Here is a 21,557-nt window from a genome sequence, read left to right on the forward strand (position 1 = left end):
ATAAAAATTTCTGAATCCGCCACTGAATTGTATAGACACCTTATAAATTAACAAACTCATTTCCAAAATATCAAACTCTTTGCCATTTCTTTCCATAAATAATCCTTTAAATAAAACAATTTCAAGCAGTTACGATATTTCAAATTTTTTGAAAAATAATACATTTACAGCTTACAAGGCTACCCTCATTTTGACCAACTTACCACTTTATCCCTATGTGTAAAGGGGTCATCATCGACTAAACGAACAGTAGTAAACCGATCTACAACAATAGGCGGCGATATATGTTGAAATTTGACTGAATGAAGTTAGTATACGGCTCACATAGGTTTTTATACGAGTTATATAGTACATTAGTACATATACGAGCCGTAAAATTTATAATGTTTTTTTTTATATAATCACAAAGGTTTCTTATGAACTTAAATAAACAATAGTAATAACGAAAATTTGATTAGATAAAATTTAACAAAAATAATAATTACAATAAATTGATATACATTGTTGTTTTCGTATCGTCTAACATATTTTTATATGCCTGTATTCGTGGCCCGTTCCCAACCTACTGCAACCTGAATTTTGTAATGCGTCAAGTAGCGTAGGCATCGAGAATTCCCCATCTAACTGAACCATGATATAATGTTTACTGTTAATAAGAACAAATGAAACGGCTTGATGGCCATAATGATTTTGTGGAGACAACCATAACGAAAAATATGCAGAACCGTTATTGTTTAAAAAGTGAACAATCACACCGAATCTGTTAGTAATCAACATTCCCGTCTGCAGCATGTGCATCCATTGATCTCTCGAAGCAAATGACGGCCCTGCCATGCCAGGGAATGACGTCAAATACTGCTGTGAAAACACATCTGTAATTTGTTTCCTGTTGGTACAGCTCCTATAGAATTTCATTCCGGATGGTGACCCACAGTTTGTCATGATACCCTAAAGCCACAGTTATAGCCCGAAAACCATAGTTGCCATCAGGAACGACATCTTGTGGTGAGACGTACGGGTGAAAGATAAGATGGAGTTTGACCACTTACCGGTTAATGATGTTCATTTCCGGATCACCCACGATTGCTGAAAACTCAAAAGTCTCGCGCTGTAACCCCAAGAAATCCTAGTCTCTTATTCTTAAAGTCGTTGAATGGCAGTGTTGCATTACGCGCTCCTGAGAGTTGGCAAGTGCAGTTTATCGTGTGAGCCTATGTTTCGCATGGGCTGCCTTTTTGTTGCACCTTTAAATTTGGACACCCAAGCTGCACTACAGGCTCCGTTAATATCGTTAAATTTGCATAGTTCGAATTGCGAGCGTGATGTTGATTAGATTAGTTCGATTTGCGTTTAGTTGACTTTATCGCATTGTTACTTCTTATTATTCACAGTCGTAAAGCGGTTCGTAGTGGTAAGTATACATCGATTACTCCGATTCTTTAACAATTACTCCACATAATACAACTAACGTAAAGCATAAAATAGACTAACTATAAGTCAAAGAAGTCAAACAGGAATTGAGCAAGGAGAGACATATTGCAATTAGCAATCTTTTCTTCCTTTGACTTCAATCTTTGACTTTGACTTTGACTTCGAAACACGGGGTGTTACAGGCGGGGACCTCAGGCACTGCGGGGGAGGGGCCCTCAGGCACCACTCAGGATCCATACGTTTAGGATCGTTGTACTTTTCTTGTATTTTGACGGTTTATGTATTTTAAACAATGGCCTGTATATGTACAAACTTATTATATAATTAAATTGGTAGTTTCAATATATTTGTGATTGTTTATTTTTACTGTTTAGATTCGTATGCTTGGTTACGTACAATCTATAATACGATATTAAGTTAAAAATGTGATACGGTATGACACGATATGCTATAATACGATAATTAACGATATAAAAATAATAAAGATGTGATACGATACGACACGATACACTATAATATGATACTTAACGATATAAAAATAATAAAGATTTTAAAACTTATTAAAATAAAAATAACCAATAATAAACACAAATAACAAACCCAAAACACCAAAATCCCAACACAACACACAAAAAATAAACTTCAAAAATTCAGGGCCTTAATACGCATCGTATAGGCCTATACGATGCGTATGATGTCAGCCGCCAGACAACACCTGCACCTGTCAGTGTGCAATTTTTTTTTTACTTTTTCAATACGCGTCGTATAGACCTATACGATGCGTATTGAAAATCCAAGGTGTGCGGATAGATAATGAGATGTGGGAATAGAATTCCCCATGTGTAAACGGGTCATCATCGATTAAACGAACTTTAGTAAACCGATCTACAACAATAGGCGGCGATATCTGTTGAATTTTGACTGAATGAAGTTAGTATACGGCTCACATAGGTTTTTATACGAGTTATATAGTACATTAGTACATATATGAGCCGTAAAATTTATAATGTTTATTATATAATCACAAAGGTTTCTTATGAACTTAAATAAACTATAGGTTTTTATACGAGTTATATAGTACATTAGTACATATACGAGCCGTAAAATTTATAATGTTGTTTTCGTATCGTCATATGCTTGTATTCGTGGCCCGTTCCCAACCTACTGCAACCTGAATTTTGTAATGTGTCAAGTAGCGTAGGCATCGAGAATTCCCCATCTAACTGAACCATGATATAATGTTTACTGTTAATAAGAACAAATGAAACGGCTTGATGGCCATAATGATTTTACGGAGACAACCATAACAACAAATATGCAGAACCGTTATTGTTTAAAAAGTGACAATAACACCGAATCTGTTAGTAATCAACATTCCCGTCTGCAGCATGTGCATCCAATGTTCTCTCTCGAAGGAAATGACGGCCCTGCCATGCTAGGGAATGACGTCAAATACTGCTGTGAAAAAACATCTATAATATGTTTCCTGTTGGTACAGTTCCTATAGAATTTCCTTCTGGATGGTGACCCACAGTTTGTCATGATACCCTAAAGCCACAACTATAGCCCGAAAACCATAGTTGCCATCAGGAACGACATCTTGTGGTGAGACGTATGGGTGAAAGATAAGATGGAGTTTGACCACTTACCAGTTAATGTTGTTCATTTCCGGATCACCCACGATTGCGAAAACTCAAAAGTCTCACGCTGTAACCCCATGAAATCCTAGTCTCTTATTCTTAAAGTCGTTGAATGGCAGTGTTGCATTACGCGCTCCTGAGAGTTGGCAAGTGCAGTTTATCGCATGGGCTGCCTTTTTGTTGCACCTTTAAATTTGGACACCCATGCTGCACTACAGGCTCCGTTAATATCGATATCATCATCATCATTTTTTTTCATTCTCAAGGCAAACCAAGACAATAGTTTAATGTGAATACGCTTGAACTTAACAAAACTATATACGAAAAAACAGATCTAACGTAGTATAACAGAACGTAAACCAAAACAAACATTTACACAATATAAATTCCAGCTTTCATCACAACAATCAAACCACAACATCATACAACCCTAATGTGACACAACCGCCCCTTCACCTCCACTCGTGCCCACCGGCTCAACAGGGTTGAACACCTTAGCAATCCTTTCGGTCGGCACCAACGGAAGATACGAAGAAACCTTGTACCCTTTCTCTGTTGTTTGCTGCACGGTTTGGTTGTACTTCTCTGAACAGTAAGCAGCTGTTGGCACCACCACCTTAGTCACCTTAGGAAAGAGTGGAAGCTGGTTCAGTGATTGCCAAGCCGAAACAGCATATTGCTCAGCAACCGGCTCGTATTTTGTGTAGAGTCCTTTAGCAGTCGGCTCAAGCTTTGTGTACGCGGTTTTTGCCAGCCCAGCAGTCTTAACCTCTGCAGACAAGTTCTTGGTTTTAGTTGACACTTGTTTCACAAAAGGCTGCACCCGATTGCCGAATTTGTCAACCGTCTCATCTACCTGATCTCAAGTTAAATATGTGTTAAGATTCACCATATATAATAGTACAAAAGTTGATTCGTTTTAGCAAAAAATGACAGGTGAATCAGCTCACCTTACGGTCAACGAACTTTAGGACCTCAACAGGAACATGATGGTACTTGTCGTACGCAGGGCTGACAACGGTCTTTAGGGTACCCTCTATCGTCTCCACCTTGGGTTTGAGTGGACCGGAGTTGTTCTTGGCATAACTATATGCTTTTGAAGCATAAAGAAAAGCATGGAGAGCTGCCATTTGTACAAATTGCAGGTACTTCAACCTCTGTTCTTCCATCTCAACCTGTTTTTAACAAAGAATTATAAACCAATACCAATATTGTTACTGTAATCAAGAAACAGTCTAGTTATGGCCTTATGGGTGTGAATTCATGATAAGGCACAGAATATGGGAGTTTTAAGTTTAGTAGAAATAGGTTCGGGTCAATTTTAGTCAAACCCGCAGACCCATTTAGTTATGGCCTTATCAGTGATATATCGGTCCCCTAGTAAAATATCGGTCCCCGATATTATCCGCGATATTGACCGATATCATATAACCAATATATCACCGATATTTGACCGAAATAACCGATATTTCACTGAATTATTAGTGTTAAATTATATATAAATTCTGCATCATATTAAAATTACCGATAGAATCATAATTCAGATTCTGATATATTTCAAATCGGTTGCTCATTACTGTAAAAACATTTTGCGATTCAGCAAAACAATTCCCCAACAAGAAAATCGAAATCGACTTTTGATTCGTAAACCCTAACAATCACTCGTAACTCTAGATATAATCAACTGTTAGGAAAAATAGATATGTATTAAGTACGTCGATGAAAACGATGACGAATTTGTCTAAGTACGGCTTGCAAACGCGATTCATGAGATCCATGAATGCGGCCGGTGCATTAGTGAGCCCCAAAGGAATCACTAGGAACTCATAATGACCATAACGAGTCCTAAATGCGGTTTTATGTACGTCTTCATCTCTAACCTTCAGTTGATGGTAGCCTGACCTCAGGTCAATCTTTGAGAAATAACTTGCCCCTTGTAACTGATCGAACAAATCTTCGATCCTCGGCAAAGGATACCTATTCTTTATCGTGACTTTGTTAAGCTCGCGATAATCGATGCACAGACGCATCGATCCATCCTTCTTTTTGACAAACAAGACAGGTGCTCCCCAAGGAGACGAACTAGGTTTGATGAAACCTTTAGCTAGCAATTCATCCAGTTATGTCCTTAACTCCTTCATTTCGGTTGGTGCTAACCTGTAAGGTGCTCTAGCAACAGGTGCTGCTCCAGGGATGATATCAATCCTGAATTCCACTTGCCTATCTGGTGGCAAACCAGGTAGATCTTCAGGGAAAACTTCTGGCTATTCAGAAATGACGGGGATGTCTTCTATCTTCGGTTTAGGCTCATCAATAATCACTTGTGCCATGTAGATGACACAACCCTTCTTTAAACATTTTGAAGCTTTGAGCATAGTCACTTGCTCAGGCAGTCCAGATTTGGTATCTCCCCGAATGGTAAGCGATTCACCAGACGGAGTCTTTATTATCACTTGCTTTCTGTTGCAGACGATTTGGGCCTGGTTGTGAGATAACCAGTCCATACCCAATACTATGTCAAAACCGGCTAATTTAAAGGGAAGTAGAGATAGAGGAAAAGAGTGGTTCTTAATGGATATCACACATCCATCTAATACAGCGGAGACGGTTTCTATGGTGCCATCTGCTAACTCTACCTCATAGTTTATACTCAAGGTTTTGACAGGCATATTCAGCAATTTGCAAAATTTATGATCTACGAAAGACTTATCAGCGCCTAAATCAAATAGTACTCTTGCAAAGATATCATTTACAAGGAAAGTACCTGTGATCACGTTATCGTCTAGCACAGCTTCTTTCGCATCCATCCTGAAGACTCTTGCATTGGTCTTCTTGGCCTCTTCAGGCTTCTTGGCGTATTTAGGGCAGTTGGTTTTAATGTGCCCTTTCTCATTGCAACTGTAGCAAGTTGCATCCTTCAGCTTTTTGCAATCCAAGGTCTTGTGATCCTTGGACTTGCATATCCCGCAAGCAAATGACTTTGACTGAGTCTGCGAGTTCGATTCGAGTCTGCACTTTCCAAAGTGTTGTTTCTTGCAAATCTTGCACTTGGGCTTCTCACCAGATTGATGCCCATCTTTTCTTGACTCAGACCCTTTCTTGCTGTCACCATTTCCACGGTGCTTCTTGCTCGACCTTCGTGAATTATCATCTTCACGTTTTCTCTTCTCTGCCTCTTTGTTCCTCAGCGATCTTTGTCTGACCGCATCCAGAGTGAGGGACAACGATATGTCAGCTACAGATCTAAAGGTAGCTGGCCGAGAGGCCTTTACCCTTGCCTTTATCTCGGGGGCTAAACCACCGATAAAACGAGCTATTCTTTTTGGTTCCGGGGTTACCAGATACGGAACCAACCGGGACATTGTGTTGAAGCTCGTGAGGTAAGCTTGACAGTCAAGGTTTGTCATAACCAATGATAGAAAATCAGACTCTATCTTTTCAACCTCATGTTGAGGACAGTAATTTTCCTTGATGAGAGCAATAAATTCCTCCCACGTCATGCTATACAAAACAGCTTTCCCCGAGGCCTGAACCAAAGATCTCCACCATGCCAGGGCTTCGCCCTTGAATAACTGCGAAACAAACTTCACCACGTCTCTCTCTGCACAACCACTGATGTCCACAACGGTGTCCATCTCGTCTAACCAAGTCATACAATCTACCGCGCCCTTCTCCCCAGTGAAATCTCGGGGTTTGCAAGATACAAAATACTTATAGGTGCAACCCCTGGCGCGGATGCATCAGTAAACACTTTTTCCCTAGGACGGACACTGTTTTCATTAGATGAGTGTTTATCATCGTCCTTCTACGGCTTAGACGGAGTCGAGGGTGGTTTGCTGTGAGATTTTGAGTGGGTTTTTGGCTTTGAATGTGGTGTAGATAAGGTTCTGCTCCGGGACTCGGTGTATTCTTCATACTGTCAATCCAAGGCTGCCTTAACAGCGTCGTCGACTAGAGCTTTCAATTCCGCGCCCGTTATATGAATCTGGGCGTTATCATTTTCATCCTCTTTTGAATGACTATTCACTTCATTAGGATCAGCCATTGTAACTTGAATCTGCTACAGAAGAAAATGACAAAGTTTTATTTAGGAGTTTCTTATGGAATTGTCTTTTATGGCAATTCATTAACCATGGTAAACATAGACCATATCTGGTTAATTTGTTACTCACTTTTATTTAGGATTTGAATATAACTTATCCTAATTACAAACAATATTGTTAGTGGCACAAAAGCCTAGTCACAAGGACGTTTTTATAATATAAGCCGGGATTACAGAGAATCAAGGCATGAAGGTTTGAACCGTAGTCCTTTTACCTTTTTGGACAGGGAGTCATAGACTACAACTGCTTTTTGTCTTATATGACAATAAGTATGGCCCGTAGGCACTACATCACTAATGGATGTTTTAATAAGTTTGGCCCGTAGGCACTACATCGCTAACGGATGTTTAATAATGATCATCTTTTATTGACGACTTAACCCATGATTTATAAATCATTAACTTGGGCCTTGAAATCCTTAGAAGGATTCTCATATAAGAATGACGTGTGCGATTTTAACGAATCACATCTGCCAAGAATGTTAACATGTTTACGGAGGTTAATAGGAAATCTGAATCTTTTAATCAGGTCTTACCATCTTGGCTGGGTCTTAATATCGACAACAGGCTAGGTTTCACCATTAAGATTCTTTATTTAGGCAGATTAATTTAAAAAAATGATTTTTGATTCATTGTATATAATAACAAAATGAAATTTATAACATATATTCCATTAATCATGATAATGGTTACACACTGCCCTAAACGGGACTTTTAAATAATTAAATACCTACGCAGAGGTTTACAGAAAACAAGTCCACGTAGGGACCAAATACATAGATAGATGTCCGCACAGGGACTAAAAAGATAAGTCCATGCAGGGACTGAAATGCAATTGTCCACGCAGGGACTAAATACGATAAATGTCCTCGCAGGGACTAAAATACTTAAGGCAAATGTCCTCGCAGGGACTTGATTGCAATAGTAAATATAATTATACATAAAGAGACTAATGATCTCACTTCTTCCTCCCTTTTAGTAGGTTTGCTAGGCCCTTGAGGAATCCCCGATTACTCTTACGTTCTTGCTCAAAATCTCGTTCCACTCGGTTTAAACGGTGGAGGATTTCTTCTTGCTCCGGTGGAGAAAAACGTGGCTGCTGCGACGGTTGCTGAACCGGAGGTCTAGGAGGTGCTGGATACCCATGAGCTGAGTAATCTGGTCTCCAAGAGGTTCCATGGAGGGCATTGTAATTAGCCGCTACCACGTATGGATCGGCATCATAGTTATAGTTGTAGTGCGTGTGAGTCGGCTGCTCAAACGGGTTGTACGCGGTGGAACCGCCGTATGCTGGTATTGGATTGTCGTAGCCGAATGGTGGTGGAGGTGGTGCAAATGGTGCAGAATTCACCTCTGCAGGGTGACCAGAAGGTTCCCCTAACTGTGGTTCTTCAGGTACTGGCGGAAAGTGACTCGCACTCGAGTGGCGAGGGGTGCTAAAATGGAATTCCCCTCCTCGGGTGGACATCCGCGCGCCTGATCTCCTACGCCTTGGCGGATCTGGAAGTACTGGTTGTACTGGTGGCGGAGGAGGCGGTGGCGTAACTGCCACGAAACGCGAATCCTCGGAAGGATCCTGTTGCTGTTGCTGCTCATGAGGCGAGAAATGATGAGAAGGTGTGAAGTACCAATCACAGTGGTTAAACCTCGCCTGGTAACTGTCGGGACCTTGATAGGGCGTTCCATGGAAGGATGACCCATCAGAGATCTCGATAGGGTGGTTGGGAGTACCTCTTGCAGGTTCTATGGGATCCGTGTCTTCATCCATATCTACCGCATTATCTTCGGAGAAATGGTCTTCAGGTCCTAAAGGGTTATAACCTATTGGTTCCTGGACATAATCAGTCGGGTTAAATCGGCCTTGAAAGAAAGGTGTAGGATCGCCATAGGAACGGTGCGAAGCAGATCGCTGGAGAGGTATAAACGAAGGTTGAGGGTTACTGGGATCGTTTTTCGAGTTTGGTCCAAAAGAGTGACGGTATGAAGGTGTCGAACTGTGCGAGGTAGAATGTCTTGCAGGCTCAAAGAGGTTTCTTCTACGTCTCTGAGGTTCTTCACTCCTTGTAGTCGAAGGAGCTCGCATGTTCGAAGGTCCGGCCTCGTGATCATTGTGAGTAGTGATCGGCCCTTTGCCTCTTCCTCCTCTTCCTCTTCAAATTGCTAGTGGCATATTTCCTGCTTTCAACACTTTAAATCACCATAAACAATAAAAGACAACTGGAATAAAATTTCGAATTTGTCCTATGTTCTTGTCTAGACTCAAGTATGTGCAATTGTGTCATTGAGATTAAACACTTAAGGATAGTATCTAATTCACTCAACGTTGGCTCTGATACCAACCTGTCACACCCTGATTTCCATGTGTCTCACCGGTGGGCCCGGTGGGGGATTACTGTGACGTAGTTGGCAACAATATAGTCAAACCACACAATATATGAATGCACAGCGGAAGCATAAGATAATTGTATTTCAACCATTGCTTGTAATATCAATGTATTACGAATAGTCAAAAAGTATCCACAGGGGATCAAATAAAAATATAAGTATTGTTCAACAGACGTAGGCATCTTAAGCTTGCGAGACTCTTTATTGATGCTAAGGAGGATTATCCAGCCAATTACGCTTAGTACCTGCATTTAATCTTTTTGGGAAAATACGTCAGTTTACACTGGTAAATACGTTCAACCGACACTTTTTGTAAAAGGTTTAATAAAAAATTGATTTGAATGCACAAAGCACAAACTCTTTATAACTTGGGAGAATTATTTAAATTTATAATCTCGTGAACGAATTACATGTTCCTTATGCGTTCAGTAGCCCGGACGTACTGGGTTAAAGATCAATAGACACACCACATCAACTATTTATGCACTGACGAGTGTACGCCTACACTCCGCGCTTAGGTCGTGGCCATTTCGTAAAATGCTGCCAGGGATATCCGGGACATGGTCATTAACCCCCCAAAGGCGTTTAAGTAAACAAGACTGTTTAAACGAGCCGATCAAATTATTCAATTAACCACCAAACGATGGAAGATTTGATGCCCGATCAAGCGGTATTTTATATACCGTAACCCAAGCCCGTATAACGGAAAATAAGTTAAAAGTATTTACCTTTGCAAGTATAAATCCTTAATCGAATAATGCAACTATCTTTTACTGGTCTCCTATTCTGGAATGAAGGTTTAAATTAACCTATTAGAATCCTAACGGGTCTTTAATTTAGCCATAGCTTAGACCGGTCAGTTTCAAAGGATAATTACGGTTTAATCGCGTGAAAGGCGAAAACCGGGAATGGAATGTGATTCAGACCCGACAAGTTTGAAGACTTGTTTTATATGGGTAATATAACCACACTCTGGATTTTGTGGTTAAAGCAATAAGGTTTGACCCGTTTCGGCTAGTTTATGTAAACTAGTTACATAAGCCGAACCGTGCGCACAAAAGGCGTAACGGGTAACCGTAAGAGTCCTACACAGGTTTCCTAAGTCAATATGTTTTAAAGAGGTTGTGGTATCAGTAGGATACCTTCCATAATGCCCGTAACGAGTTTAAATCCATTTTATGCCCCGTAGGGGTATTTCGGTCATTTTAAAGATTATAAAAGAGGTTTCTGAGTTCTACAGGAGATCAGAGTTTTCCGAACAGTTTATAAAGTTCATAATACTCTATTTATTATTTAAAATTAGTAGCAACTGGAATCGGGTCAAAAGACCTTGTAGAACTCAAGTTATGCTCGAAAAGGGTATATTCGGTATTTATCGAACCGATGCCATAACCGCAGGTTATGAGCTGGTTAAAAATCATTAAAAATCTTTAAAAATCTCCAAATATTATTTTACATCAGTGTGTAAAAGGTTTGGTGTCGAAATCTGGGTTTAGATAGGCGTTATGCTAATTGCGCCATTTAATTACTAAAGTTTCCGTAATTGCGCTATTTAGCATAACTCCTATTCTGGACCTCGGATTGACGTGAAATTTTAGGGACATGCTTAGAAATCAGTAACTAAGGTTAGGGTCCTTTCATATGTCCGAAATTCTCGTTTTAAATTAAAAAAGGGCGTTACGGTCAACTTTTAAGCATTTAACGGAAAGGTGTAAAAGACTCGGACAAACAACGAACCGGTCACAGAGGGTTATCCCATCATGTAACCAGGTCCTAGGAGAGTCCTAAGGCATATCTAAAACATTCTTTAACGGGTCGGAACTGAAGTCAAAGCAAAAGTCAACGTTTTGCGACTTTCGGCTCCGAACCGGGTCAAAATAGTAAATGGTCGGATCATAAGCTTAGACTAGTTAATATACTTGTTATCATGTTTTATGAGTGTTAAAACAAGTTACACACCATCTACATTACTGATTATGCATAAAATCGCAAAATAACATTTCTGTTGACTTTTTCTAAGCATGTTTGACTCGACATTCGGACTAGTTAGAGTGGGAATCAGAGGGTGCCCTTTTAGGGGTTTAATGCCCACATGATTACCAACATATAACTACTTTTGATTCGACAAACCACTGGACCATTTGTGATTTATCGTAAATTCAATCGTTAATTACGACGGATTGACTTTTAAGCTAAAACTATGGAAAACTAAGCCACAAAGGGTTAGGCAAACTTACAGAAGCTTGGTGCATGACCAGAGATGTTAGAAGAATGCCTTAGAGCTTCAGAAATGATCAAGAAGGCAGGTTTGAGGTGTGTTGAACTATAGTGCACTACCTTGCCTTTTATAGTGAAAAATGGAGCTCAAGATCATTACAACTCAACCTATGATTGCTCATGGATGATCAACAGGTGTCCCTGAGTGCTAGGGGACATGTAGGGGGCGCCCATGCTTCAATTAATGCATCCAAGATCGTTTACAAGCTCAAACAGTGAATCTGTCCAAGTTTTCTGCATCTGGGGACTTGACGCGGCCCGCATTAAGGTTCAGGCTGGGCTCACGCAGGCCGCCTGAATCCTTATGTCAGAACCCGTATCTTCATATGGCTTGCGGCCCGCCTGAACTTCCTTGTTTCTCTAATGCGGGCCGCCTGAGGCCTGAATTTCAAGATTTTCAGATCTTTTGTAATCATTAACCTGACCTTTCGGTTTTGAAGGGATAACTTTGCGATTTGGCCCTCGATTATTTACAAATAAGGGCCTCGTGACTTTTACCCGTGCCGTTAAGTCCCCGGTTAGTTTAATTACTATCCGAAAAGCCTTAACTTTTATTGTTGACGCTTGGACCCCTCGCATACGAGATTGATCATAACTTTCTCGTTTTAAAACGGAACTTTGCGAAATTTATATCGTACATTCTAATGAGCGTAATTTACTGTTACAAGGTCTCGGGTTCGTCAAAGGTCACTTAGAGGTATAAATTAAACATGTTGACACATTTAACCCCTGTAGTTTGTAATCTCTCACTTTCTTCCGCATTTCGCTCCGTACGATCCATGATTCATTCGTTTGAAGGTACGAGCATCAATTGGGGTTACTACACAGTATATTTACCCCTCGTTGTCATTTTTAACCCTCGAATTTACATACTTTCAAGGTTTGTCAACTTTAGTCCCTTATTTAGTATTTAATACTACGTGTAAACCTACGACACGTGTCAATACATTATTGGACACAAACCTTCGAGGTGTTACAAACCGATTTCCACAAAACAAGTCAAGATCTACCAGAGATCTAAACATTTACATGATGTAAAGGATTGAAAGGAGGATTTCCAACTTTCTTTCAACTCTTTTACACTCAATGCCTTCAAACCGGTAGAAACGGAACTTGAGCTAACCCACTAATCATTCCGATGGTGGTGTGATTCAAGATTCGGGTTCTATCTACGAGGTTCTCCGACCTCGGGTTAAACGTTAAACTGACGTTCCGAACCATTCACCAGCCGGACTTGGGTGATTCCTGTCCGAGCAGGAGAAACAAGTAAGAACGAGGGTGTCATAGTTCAACTCGTTGTCAAACTACCTCAATATAACGTCAAATAATCAGAACAGCCAAGTGTTAGACGAACAGGCCGACCAGGTCAGGATGCTGACCGAACGAACAGCCCAACCGATCGGACATGTCAGCCGAACGACCAGGCCAGTCGATCGGCTAGCATGTGGCCCCACACTTTGACAAATTCATGAAGTATAGTATTGAACGAGGTGATGTTCGATCGAACGAACTGTTTGGTAACATTACTCATCAGATCATGAGATACTATGCTACAACACTTAATCGATTTTCAACTCGTTCGACGCATTGGGGTGCCACCCGATCGAACATGCTATCAGAACGAACAGGCTGTTCGATCGAATACGCTGCTCGATCGAGTGACAACCTGCTGAGGACTATTACTGAAGTTCCTAACCGATAGGTTAAGCCGACCGATCGAACAGACCGTTCGATCGATCGACCTGAAAGGTAAGAACACTTCAATGTTCTCAAATGCTACAACAAAAACTTCAAAAGTTCAAACCATCATACACAAACACATCCTACTCAAAGGAAGAAACAATCCACTCGAACAGCCCAACCGATCGAGCCTACCGGCCGATCGAGCAGGCTGTCCGAACGGATTGTCCAGCCGAACGAACAACCCACTCGATCGAACCTGCCGTTCGATCGACCAGGCTGTTCGACCCACTTACACTTGTTTCCATTCTACGCGTATTCATCGTTATGCTATCGAACTGTTCAGGCTAACCCTACTCTCAAGCGCTCCCTTCAATCCATCAATCAACCGCTGTGAGTGGCATCCTACCCAAGGAGGATGGCCGTACATATCCTACCCAAGGAGGATATGTAGATTCCGTTTTAGTTTATTAACCCATTCCCAAACCACCGGGAATCCCATGCCTTGTAGAAAGTGTGAACTCACCTTGGTTTGCTCGGTATGCTAAACTATGTGCTCATAAGAAATCAATCAAGTCCTATAGTATGCACGTATACTCAATCAGTTCAAACTCGTAAATGTTTCACATGCAATCAATATTACAGAGTGTGTTTGGCAGTTAACATCATGTAACACATAACAGTTATTTCATGTTCATACAAGCACACTTCATATAACTGAGTCCTCAGGCAAATTCTAACATGGTTATTCTTTAACACACTTAACAAAGTTAACAAACTTAACTGGATTAATATACATAATTTAACAGAGTTAATAGACTTAATTCAGTTAATAGACTAACTGGGTTTACATTCTTAACATGCATAATAGAGTTAACATACTAACAGGGTTACTGTGCCAGACACTCGACGAAAACACTCTTGGCGAAATCACCTAATGGCGAAATCCCTTTTCTGGCGAAAACCCTTTGGGCGACGAAATCCCAAGGGTTTTCGTTGGCTTAAGATGTGACGAAAACACTTAGGGGTTGTTTGGTAGCCTCTGAATGGTCATTAAGAGGCTACCTCTTAACCATTCAGACTTGAGGTTACCTCTTATTCATTCAGAGGTTTTAAACCATTAAGAGGTAGCATCTGAATGGTCATTAAGAGGTTACCAAACAACCCCTTAGTGTTTTTGGCTGGTCTTGTGTTTTCGTTGGCCCTTGTGATTTCGTCTAACCCTAGTCGTCATCACCACCATTTACCCAGATCAATTCACGAAATCATTATCATCATCATCATACACATCATCAACAAGTTATTGTGATTATCAAGAATCCTAACCATCATTAACTGTTATGTGATTAAATCATCATCTCTATCACACAGGAGCATCAACCATAGTCAAAAGAATGAATACTAATCATGAGTTTATAGATAACCCTAATTATTAACAGATTCATCATCTCCTCATGACAGAAAATCAGATCATCATCATCACGCTAAACTACATCCTATTGAAACCTATCATTTATTCAGATAAATTAACGAAATCATACATATAGTCCTAATAATAACACAAGATCCCACACCCTAACCATGAACATGCATACCACAATCCACAGAACTTCTTTAATTGGTTTTTCATATACAAATACACATCGATCAAACAAGGAATCACGTAACGACTAACAATAGTGCGAACTAACCGAGATGGAAGGGTCACTAGATTGATCGAAAGGGAAGGCTTGAAGTCTTGCAGTTGCCGTCGCACAGGGAAGGCAATAGGGGCTCTAGGGTTTGGCGATTAAGCTTTTACGTAACAGTGGGGGACAAGATATTAAAACAGATTGCTACTGGGCCAAAGCCCATTTGTTGTTTTTGCCAGTTAGTAGTGGACGAAAACACTAAAGTGTTTTCGCCAACATGGGTGTTTTCGTGGGGTAGGGGTTTTCGCCAAGGGGTGTCTTCGGGTGTGGGTGTTTTCGGCTGGGGGTGATTCCGTGAGAGTAGGGGTGTTCGGCCAATGTTCCATATTTAATTATAAAACACAAATTAACACAAAACACATTATTAACATACACTTAAATATAATGCACATCTAATATATATATAAAACACACTTTGCAAATAAGTACAAGGTTAAGTCGAATAGAGATCTTGAAAACTCGGGTTGTCAGATTATCCCCAACTTGAAAGAAATTTCGTCTCGAAATTTAGCACGTGGTTACTGAGGAAGTTAGTTGTGTTGTGTTGTTTCCTGGTTTTCCTGGGGTGTCACATCGTTTTAAAGCCTACTACGACAGCGTCCCGGGCGGTGAGATAAGTCACGAAGACCGGGTGGCAGTGGCCAACATCGAGTCCCGGGGCAAGGAGCGGAAGCCGTTTGACAAGCTCGCCCTTTTCGAAATCTACCTAACGCTTTAGATTTTTTTTGTAATCTTTTTTTTGTAGAATTTTGTAATTTTTAGGAAATTTTAATAAAATTTTAGGCTTAATGTTGTGTGTATTTTTAAATTTTAGTTTTTTTTTTATTTTAATAAAGCTGGCCAAGCCATGCGGGCTAGCCACGCCCCGCCATACCCCACGGATACGTCACACACCAGCGGGGGGGGGGGCTTGAACTCTGCGTGTCAACCCATGCCCCAAACCTCCGCCCCACCATACCCCACGGTCTAACTGTATTATTCTGACTTCTCAAAGGTTTACCATATCTCTTGAAAGAAAAATACACATGCAATTCTATTCATGGATTCCCAATACCCTTCTCTAAGTGAGTAGATAAGTAACGTGTTTTAGTGTTGGATTAATCAGTTGATTTTTTAAAAGTTTTCTTATTGGTTTATAAGTGTTTTTTATTTCCTTATTTTTGGTGTTTTATACATGTTTTAAGTATGATTATGAATTTTTTTAGTATCATTATATATTATATAATTATATAATTAAGTAAATAAGTATGAACAATTTACAACACCGTTAAGTAAATACATATGACCTGGTTTTATCCGACCCGTTTTGACCCAACCTATTTAGTCCTCACTTGTTTTACCCTACCAATTTTTGCACCCCCTCATAAAAATTTTTGAATCTGCCACTGAATTGTACAGACATCTTTTAGAATTAAACAACATAAAGGGTTGAAAAACATGAGTCGTATTGTATCACACACACGAAATGCATAGAAAGTCATTTCTACGACTCGTATGGGTGGTTGTATAAAAAAATTAAACCGCTTTACATATATATAACTTTTATTATTATTTTCTAATAAATTTAGTCGTATTTATTACGATATATGATAAACAATCAATCAAACAAAAAATAACAAACCAGTAACTAAAATGATAAATATATATTAAGTTTCATGAGTTTTACATCAAAGTACAACCAAAACAAATAAAACATCGCATGTGGATCATGTAGGTAGGCCCAAACAATGGCTTCTCGCCATATGGATCATGTAGATAGGCCCAAACAACACTAGATCAAAACAAACTATAAAAAGTAAGGATAGAAGTACAAATCATTTTGATACAGATTCACCACCAAACGAGATAGTGGGGCTGCGAACTCTAACAAAAGATTGTACACCACCTCAATTGAAAACTCGGGTCTAAGAACACCACCCAACGTACCACTGTTGAGCTAGCATAGACAATTAATTTAACTCACACTAAAGAGATAAATTAACAAACTCATTTCCAAAATATCAAACTCTTTGGCCTTTCTTTCCATAAATAATCCTTTAAATAAAACAATTTCAAGCAGTTACAATATTTCAATTTTTTTGAAAAATAATACATTTACAGCTTACAAGGCTACTGTAACACTCGAAATTTTCTTAAATCGTTATAATATTTATTAAGGTTTAGTATAATTTAAGTTGCATGTTTAAAAGAAGTTAAAATGAAATACTTTGATTTTTTTTTTAAAACAAGTTAGTTAGTGTTCTACGCATTCATTATCACCAACCATGAATATGGTATATATTTTAAAATACAGTGAGTTATTTAAATTTTATAAAACGGTTATTTTTTTTATAATCTTGTTAAAGCCATTTATGTGTGTAATATATATATACATATATATATATGTGTGTGTATGTGTAGATAACTAGTAAATCTATCTGGTTACAAAGAAGTAAATATCATAATTTTGTCCTAAATCTTTGTGCAAGACTAAGTTAAAAAGAAAAAAAAACACCCATCTCAACTCTATTCTCTTTCTCAATATACGGACATACACACATACCAAACAATACACTATGTATGCACCATGCTTTAACATCATTTCTTTTTGAATCAAACTATTTGATAAACAAATGAGGAAAATCAAAATCAATCCAGTAGGTGTGGATAGTATGAAACCTAAGATATATATGTTTTGACTTTTGTGAAAGTTTAGCACATGTGTAGGATAAATTAAATCATAAACCTGTTACCTACCTACCATTTACCTTACTTCCTTTCTTTTCTTTTTCTTTGGGCAGAACCATCACAATCAAACTTTAATTTTGATTGTCATACACTCAATTACACATTACCCTATTATTATATTGAGGAGCACATGGTGTAGAACAACCCATTTCTGATTTCTTATAAAGAGACCAATATGATTTTATTATCAAACCACACTAAAATACACATACACCCAAAAGTCTAATCTAAGTTCAAGAGTTCAAGTTCGAAGTTCAGTGCTTTCAAAATCCATCTTTTTGCTTGAATCAAGTGAGTGTCTATAATTCAAAATTTTATTTTTTTTCCTCTCTTACATCTTCATATGTTACAGGATAAGATTATATGTAAATCTTCACCCATGTGGGTGGGTGTTTGTCTAAAGTATGAAAAGTATGATGCTAACACAATATAAAACTTAGTTATCTTGAAATACTTTGTGGTATTTTATTGTTTCTTTTTAAAGAGTTCAATGACTTAATGTTGGTGTTTATGTATTTTCATATGTTCGTTTGCTTATATAGTATAAAAACTAAGCCTAAATATAATTCATGTTTTATTCCATAAAGGCATAGGTATGTATACAAATGTTGATTTTTGAACTCTACGTAGGATCTTGAACTTCCATATATTTATGCATATGTATATGCATGAGATTTACTTTAAGGGTTACTATAATATTCTCCATGTTCTTTTTATACATACAGATAGTCATACTTATGGTTTTTAAACTTTTCTTCAAGTATCAAAACCAAGATTTATATAAAGATTATGTAATAGATTTGGATATTATGTAGTTATATTATTTAGTGTGTAAAAATGTAGATTTGTGACCCAAAAATGATTCAGGGGGAATTTACATATTTTATAAGTTTCATAAGATAGTAAAAAAAATAATAATAAATAAATAATACTTATGTTAAGTGTCTTTAGTTATCCTACGTATGTATTATCTCAAAACCTTACAAAAATTGTGTATAGTAAATAAAGATCTAAATTTCTATGTTTATTATTCTAAAAAGCTATATGCAAAGACGATAAGGAAGGTTAAAAGCTATATTTGTGCTTATATGATATTTTTAGTCACTAAATAATTTATGGTGAGTGTAACCCGGAAGCATATGTTAACAAAGTGTGTCAAACAATTTTAATTTGGGGTCGCCGGGAAAATTTAATGAAAGCTTTACATCTAAATAAATTATATAATACTAATATTGTAAATACGGGATTTAGGTTCGCATAAGTTTTGAGGACGACCCGATTTGTGGATTCTCTTTTGCTTGCTAAACTAAGGTACGGATTCCCATTTCTGACATCATAGTATTTTTATCCTATCCGTCACTTTGTAGTGCGGATTTTTGTGTGTCCCTGTTAGCCGTTTGATATGTGATGCGAACCAGTCTGGTATTGTTTGTATGATTATTAGAGTGATGTAGCATGCCATACCTTAGACTTGTACTCATGGTCGCATGTTCCTATTAGTATTATTTTCAGTTGATTGTAAACTATTTACATGGCCTTAGTTTTTGTACTCTGTCACCCAAGCGTCTGGCTTGCCGTTTGGGCATCAACGGCATGGCACTTATCGTGACAGTGCGTAATAAAAGTTCACGGCGTCTCTAGTTTGTGCTCGTGTAGCGCCTTGGACCCTAGAGGCGTATAGATCGATCTTAGTTCCGAGTTTGAGTTTGTTGTGTGGAGATGGAATAATGAGTGAACGCCACACTCACCATCTCATAGGTACATGGACTAGCTAGCTGTGTACCAGTCTGTTTTTGGCTCTGGGTGCTTCGTTAGTACATGACTTATTGTTGTGACATTCAAGGTCACCTAATTAGTATATGCATTTGATACGTTTGTGATATGATATGATCTGTCCGCTATTGTGCCAATTATACTTTAGACGCATATTTCTAATTTGGTTCAACATCTACTTCAGTTTAATTTCTGCACCGTATTTGATTCGTTATTTCAATATTGTTTCGTGTTTCCTTCTTTTCGTCCATCCTTACTTGTACTATTGATTTCTCCGTTACTAAGCAATTCTTTGGCTCAGCCGTAGTTTCGTTGTTGTATTTTTCTTGTCTTGTTTACAGGTAATCAGGGATAATATGGGGAATCAGTAATGAGAGATTAATGGATGTTCAAGAGTATTTAAAGACTCTTTATTTTGTTAAATCATGTACTTTTAAATGAACTTCAGACTTAGGGTATTTTGAGACGTGTATGTCACCTTGAATCCTATCTTATATTAAGTGGATGTGTTTTGGTTATGGTATTCGTAATAGTGACGCTCCGACCTGCCCCATGTTGGGGTGTTACAGTTATGGTATCAGAGCCAAGGCTCCTTCCTGTAGAAAACTTAAACCTTAATAACAAAACACGTGAGGTAATGGGTAGACATCGGGTTAGGATTCCTCTTTGCCATTTTTCCGCTTAATGTAAAATCTCAATGCTCATCTGAAAGTCTTCTTTTCAGATGGCTCCTAAAAGACGTGTGAACACTCGTCGTAGTGGGACTAATACCTCAGACGACACTCCTCTTGAGGCTCTAGTTGCTAACGATGTCAATGCAGCTATTGCGGGTTTAGTTCCTAACTTATTACAGCAGTTACAACAAATGAATCATGGAGGTAACCATAATGGACCACCACCAGGAGGTAACCATAATGGACCACCACCAGGAGGTAACCACGACAGGCCACCTCTCGGAAATAATGTTAACCCTCCTGTTAGCATCCATCAATGGCTTGCACACTTCCAAAAACAAAAGCCAAAATCATTTAGTACTGCTACTACACCAGTTGAGGCGGAAAACTGGATCGCTCATATCGAGAAATTGTTTGAAGTGTTGGGCGTTGATGATGTGTTCAAAGTCAGGCTTGCTACTTACAAATTGGAGGACGATGCTCATAGGTGGTGGAAGATTTTGAAAAGTTCTCATGGAGGAGATAATTACGCAGCTACACTCTCATGGGATGAGTTTCGCTCATTATTTTATCAGCAGTATTTCACCGATGCTGATCGTAGTGAATATCTGAGAGAATATTCATCCATCATGCAGAGAAATGATGAGCCTATCATGGAATTTAAGAACCGTTTCTGTCGCTTGGTTAGTTTTCTAGGCCCCGCCGCTGGCACGATAGAGCAGCAGACAAACACTTTCAAGTGGGCTATATGTGACCGGGATAGGAAGTTTATCCTGAATCTTCGTTTCAATGACATTAATGAGATTGTTGACGCGGTTAAGAACTTGGATAACGATAAGAAGCATCGTCAAATGGCGTTTGATGATAACCGCAAACGCCCAAGGGAAAATAATCAGGATCACTCTTCTTTTCGCGCTGGAAACGATCAGTCCTTAGCACCCCGAGACCGTAAACATCGTTCTGATAAGAATTTCAACAATCAGTCACGAAATGGGGGGAATCGAAATCAAAATCATAAGCCTGCACAGAACCAGACACAACAAAATCAGGCCCCCAGTAGAGCACAACCACTAAATCAACAAAACCCACAACCGAATCGTGATCCTCCTTGCGCTACTTGCGGAAAACCTCACAAAGGTATTTGTCGCCGAGCTGAAGGCCTTTGTTTCAAATGTGG

The 21,557-nt window shown here is 38.9% G+C and overlaps 1 protein-coding gene and 1 long non-coding RNA gene across 2 annotated transcripts; one reads left to right on the plus strand and one right to left on the minus strand.

Moving 5' to 3' along the window:
• Positions 1-3,486: 3,486 nt before the first annotated feature.
• On the minus strand, positions 3,487-4,327 carry LOC110890486 (REF/SRPP-like protein At3g05500). Its single transcript, XM_022138093.2, has 2 exons — positions 4,022-4,327; positions 3,487-3,927 (listed from the first exon to the last, which is right to left on the minus strand). Exons 1-2 carry the CDS (start codon positions 4,238-4,240, stop codon positions 3,502-3,504), a joined length of 645 nt encoding a protein of 214 aa, XP_021993785.1. The 5' UTR covers positions 4,241-4,327; the 3' UTR covers positions 3,487-3,501.
• Positions 4,328-18,014: 13,687 nt separating this feature from the next.
• On the plus strand, positions 18,015-20,258 carry LOC110890485. Its single transcript, XR_002564529.2, has 3 exons — positions 18,015-18,224; positions 19,185-19,244; positions 20,048-20,258. It is a non-coding gene; the product is annotated as an uncharacterized LOC110890485 (long non-coding RNA).
• Positions 20,259-21,557: the final 1,299 nt, after the last annotated feature.

Source organism: Helianthus annuus, chromosome 11 (genome assembly GCF_002127325.2).
Source record: "Helianthus annuus cultivar XRQ/B chromosome 11, HanXRQr2.0-SUNRISE, whole genome shotgun sequence".
Classification (NCBI taxonomy): domain Eukaryota; kingdom Viridiplantae; phylum Streptophyta; class Magnoliopsida; order Asterales; family Asteraceae; genus Helianthus; species Helianthus annuus.

Bases quoted from the DNA above. Each gene is read 5' to 3' on its own strand.
- LOC110890486 (XM_022138093.2), bottom strand. From the start codon at position 4,240: ATGGAAGAACAGAGGTTGAAGTACCTGCAATTTGTACAAATGGCAGCT. The intron at 3,928-4,021 runs GTGAGCTGATTC...ACTTGAGATCAG, and splicing joins TAAAGTTCGTTGACCGTAAG to GTAGATGAGACGGTTGACAA.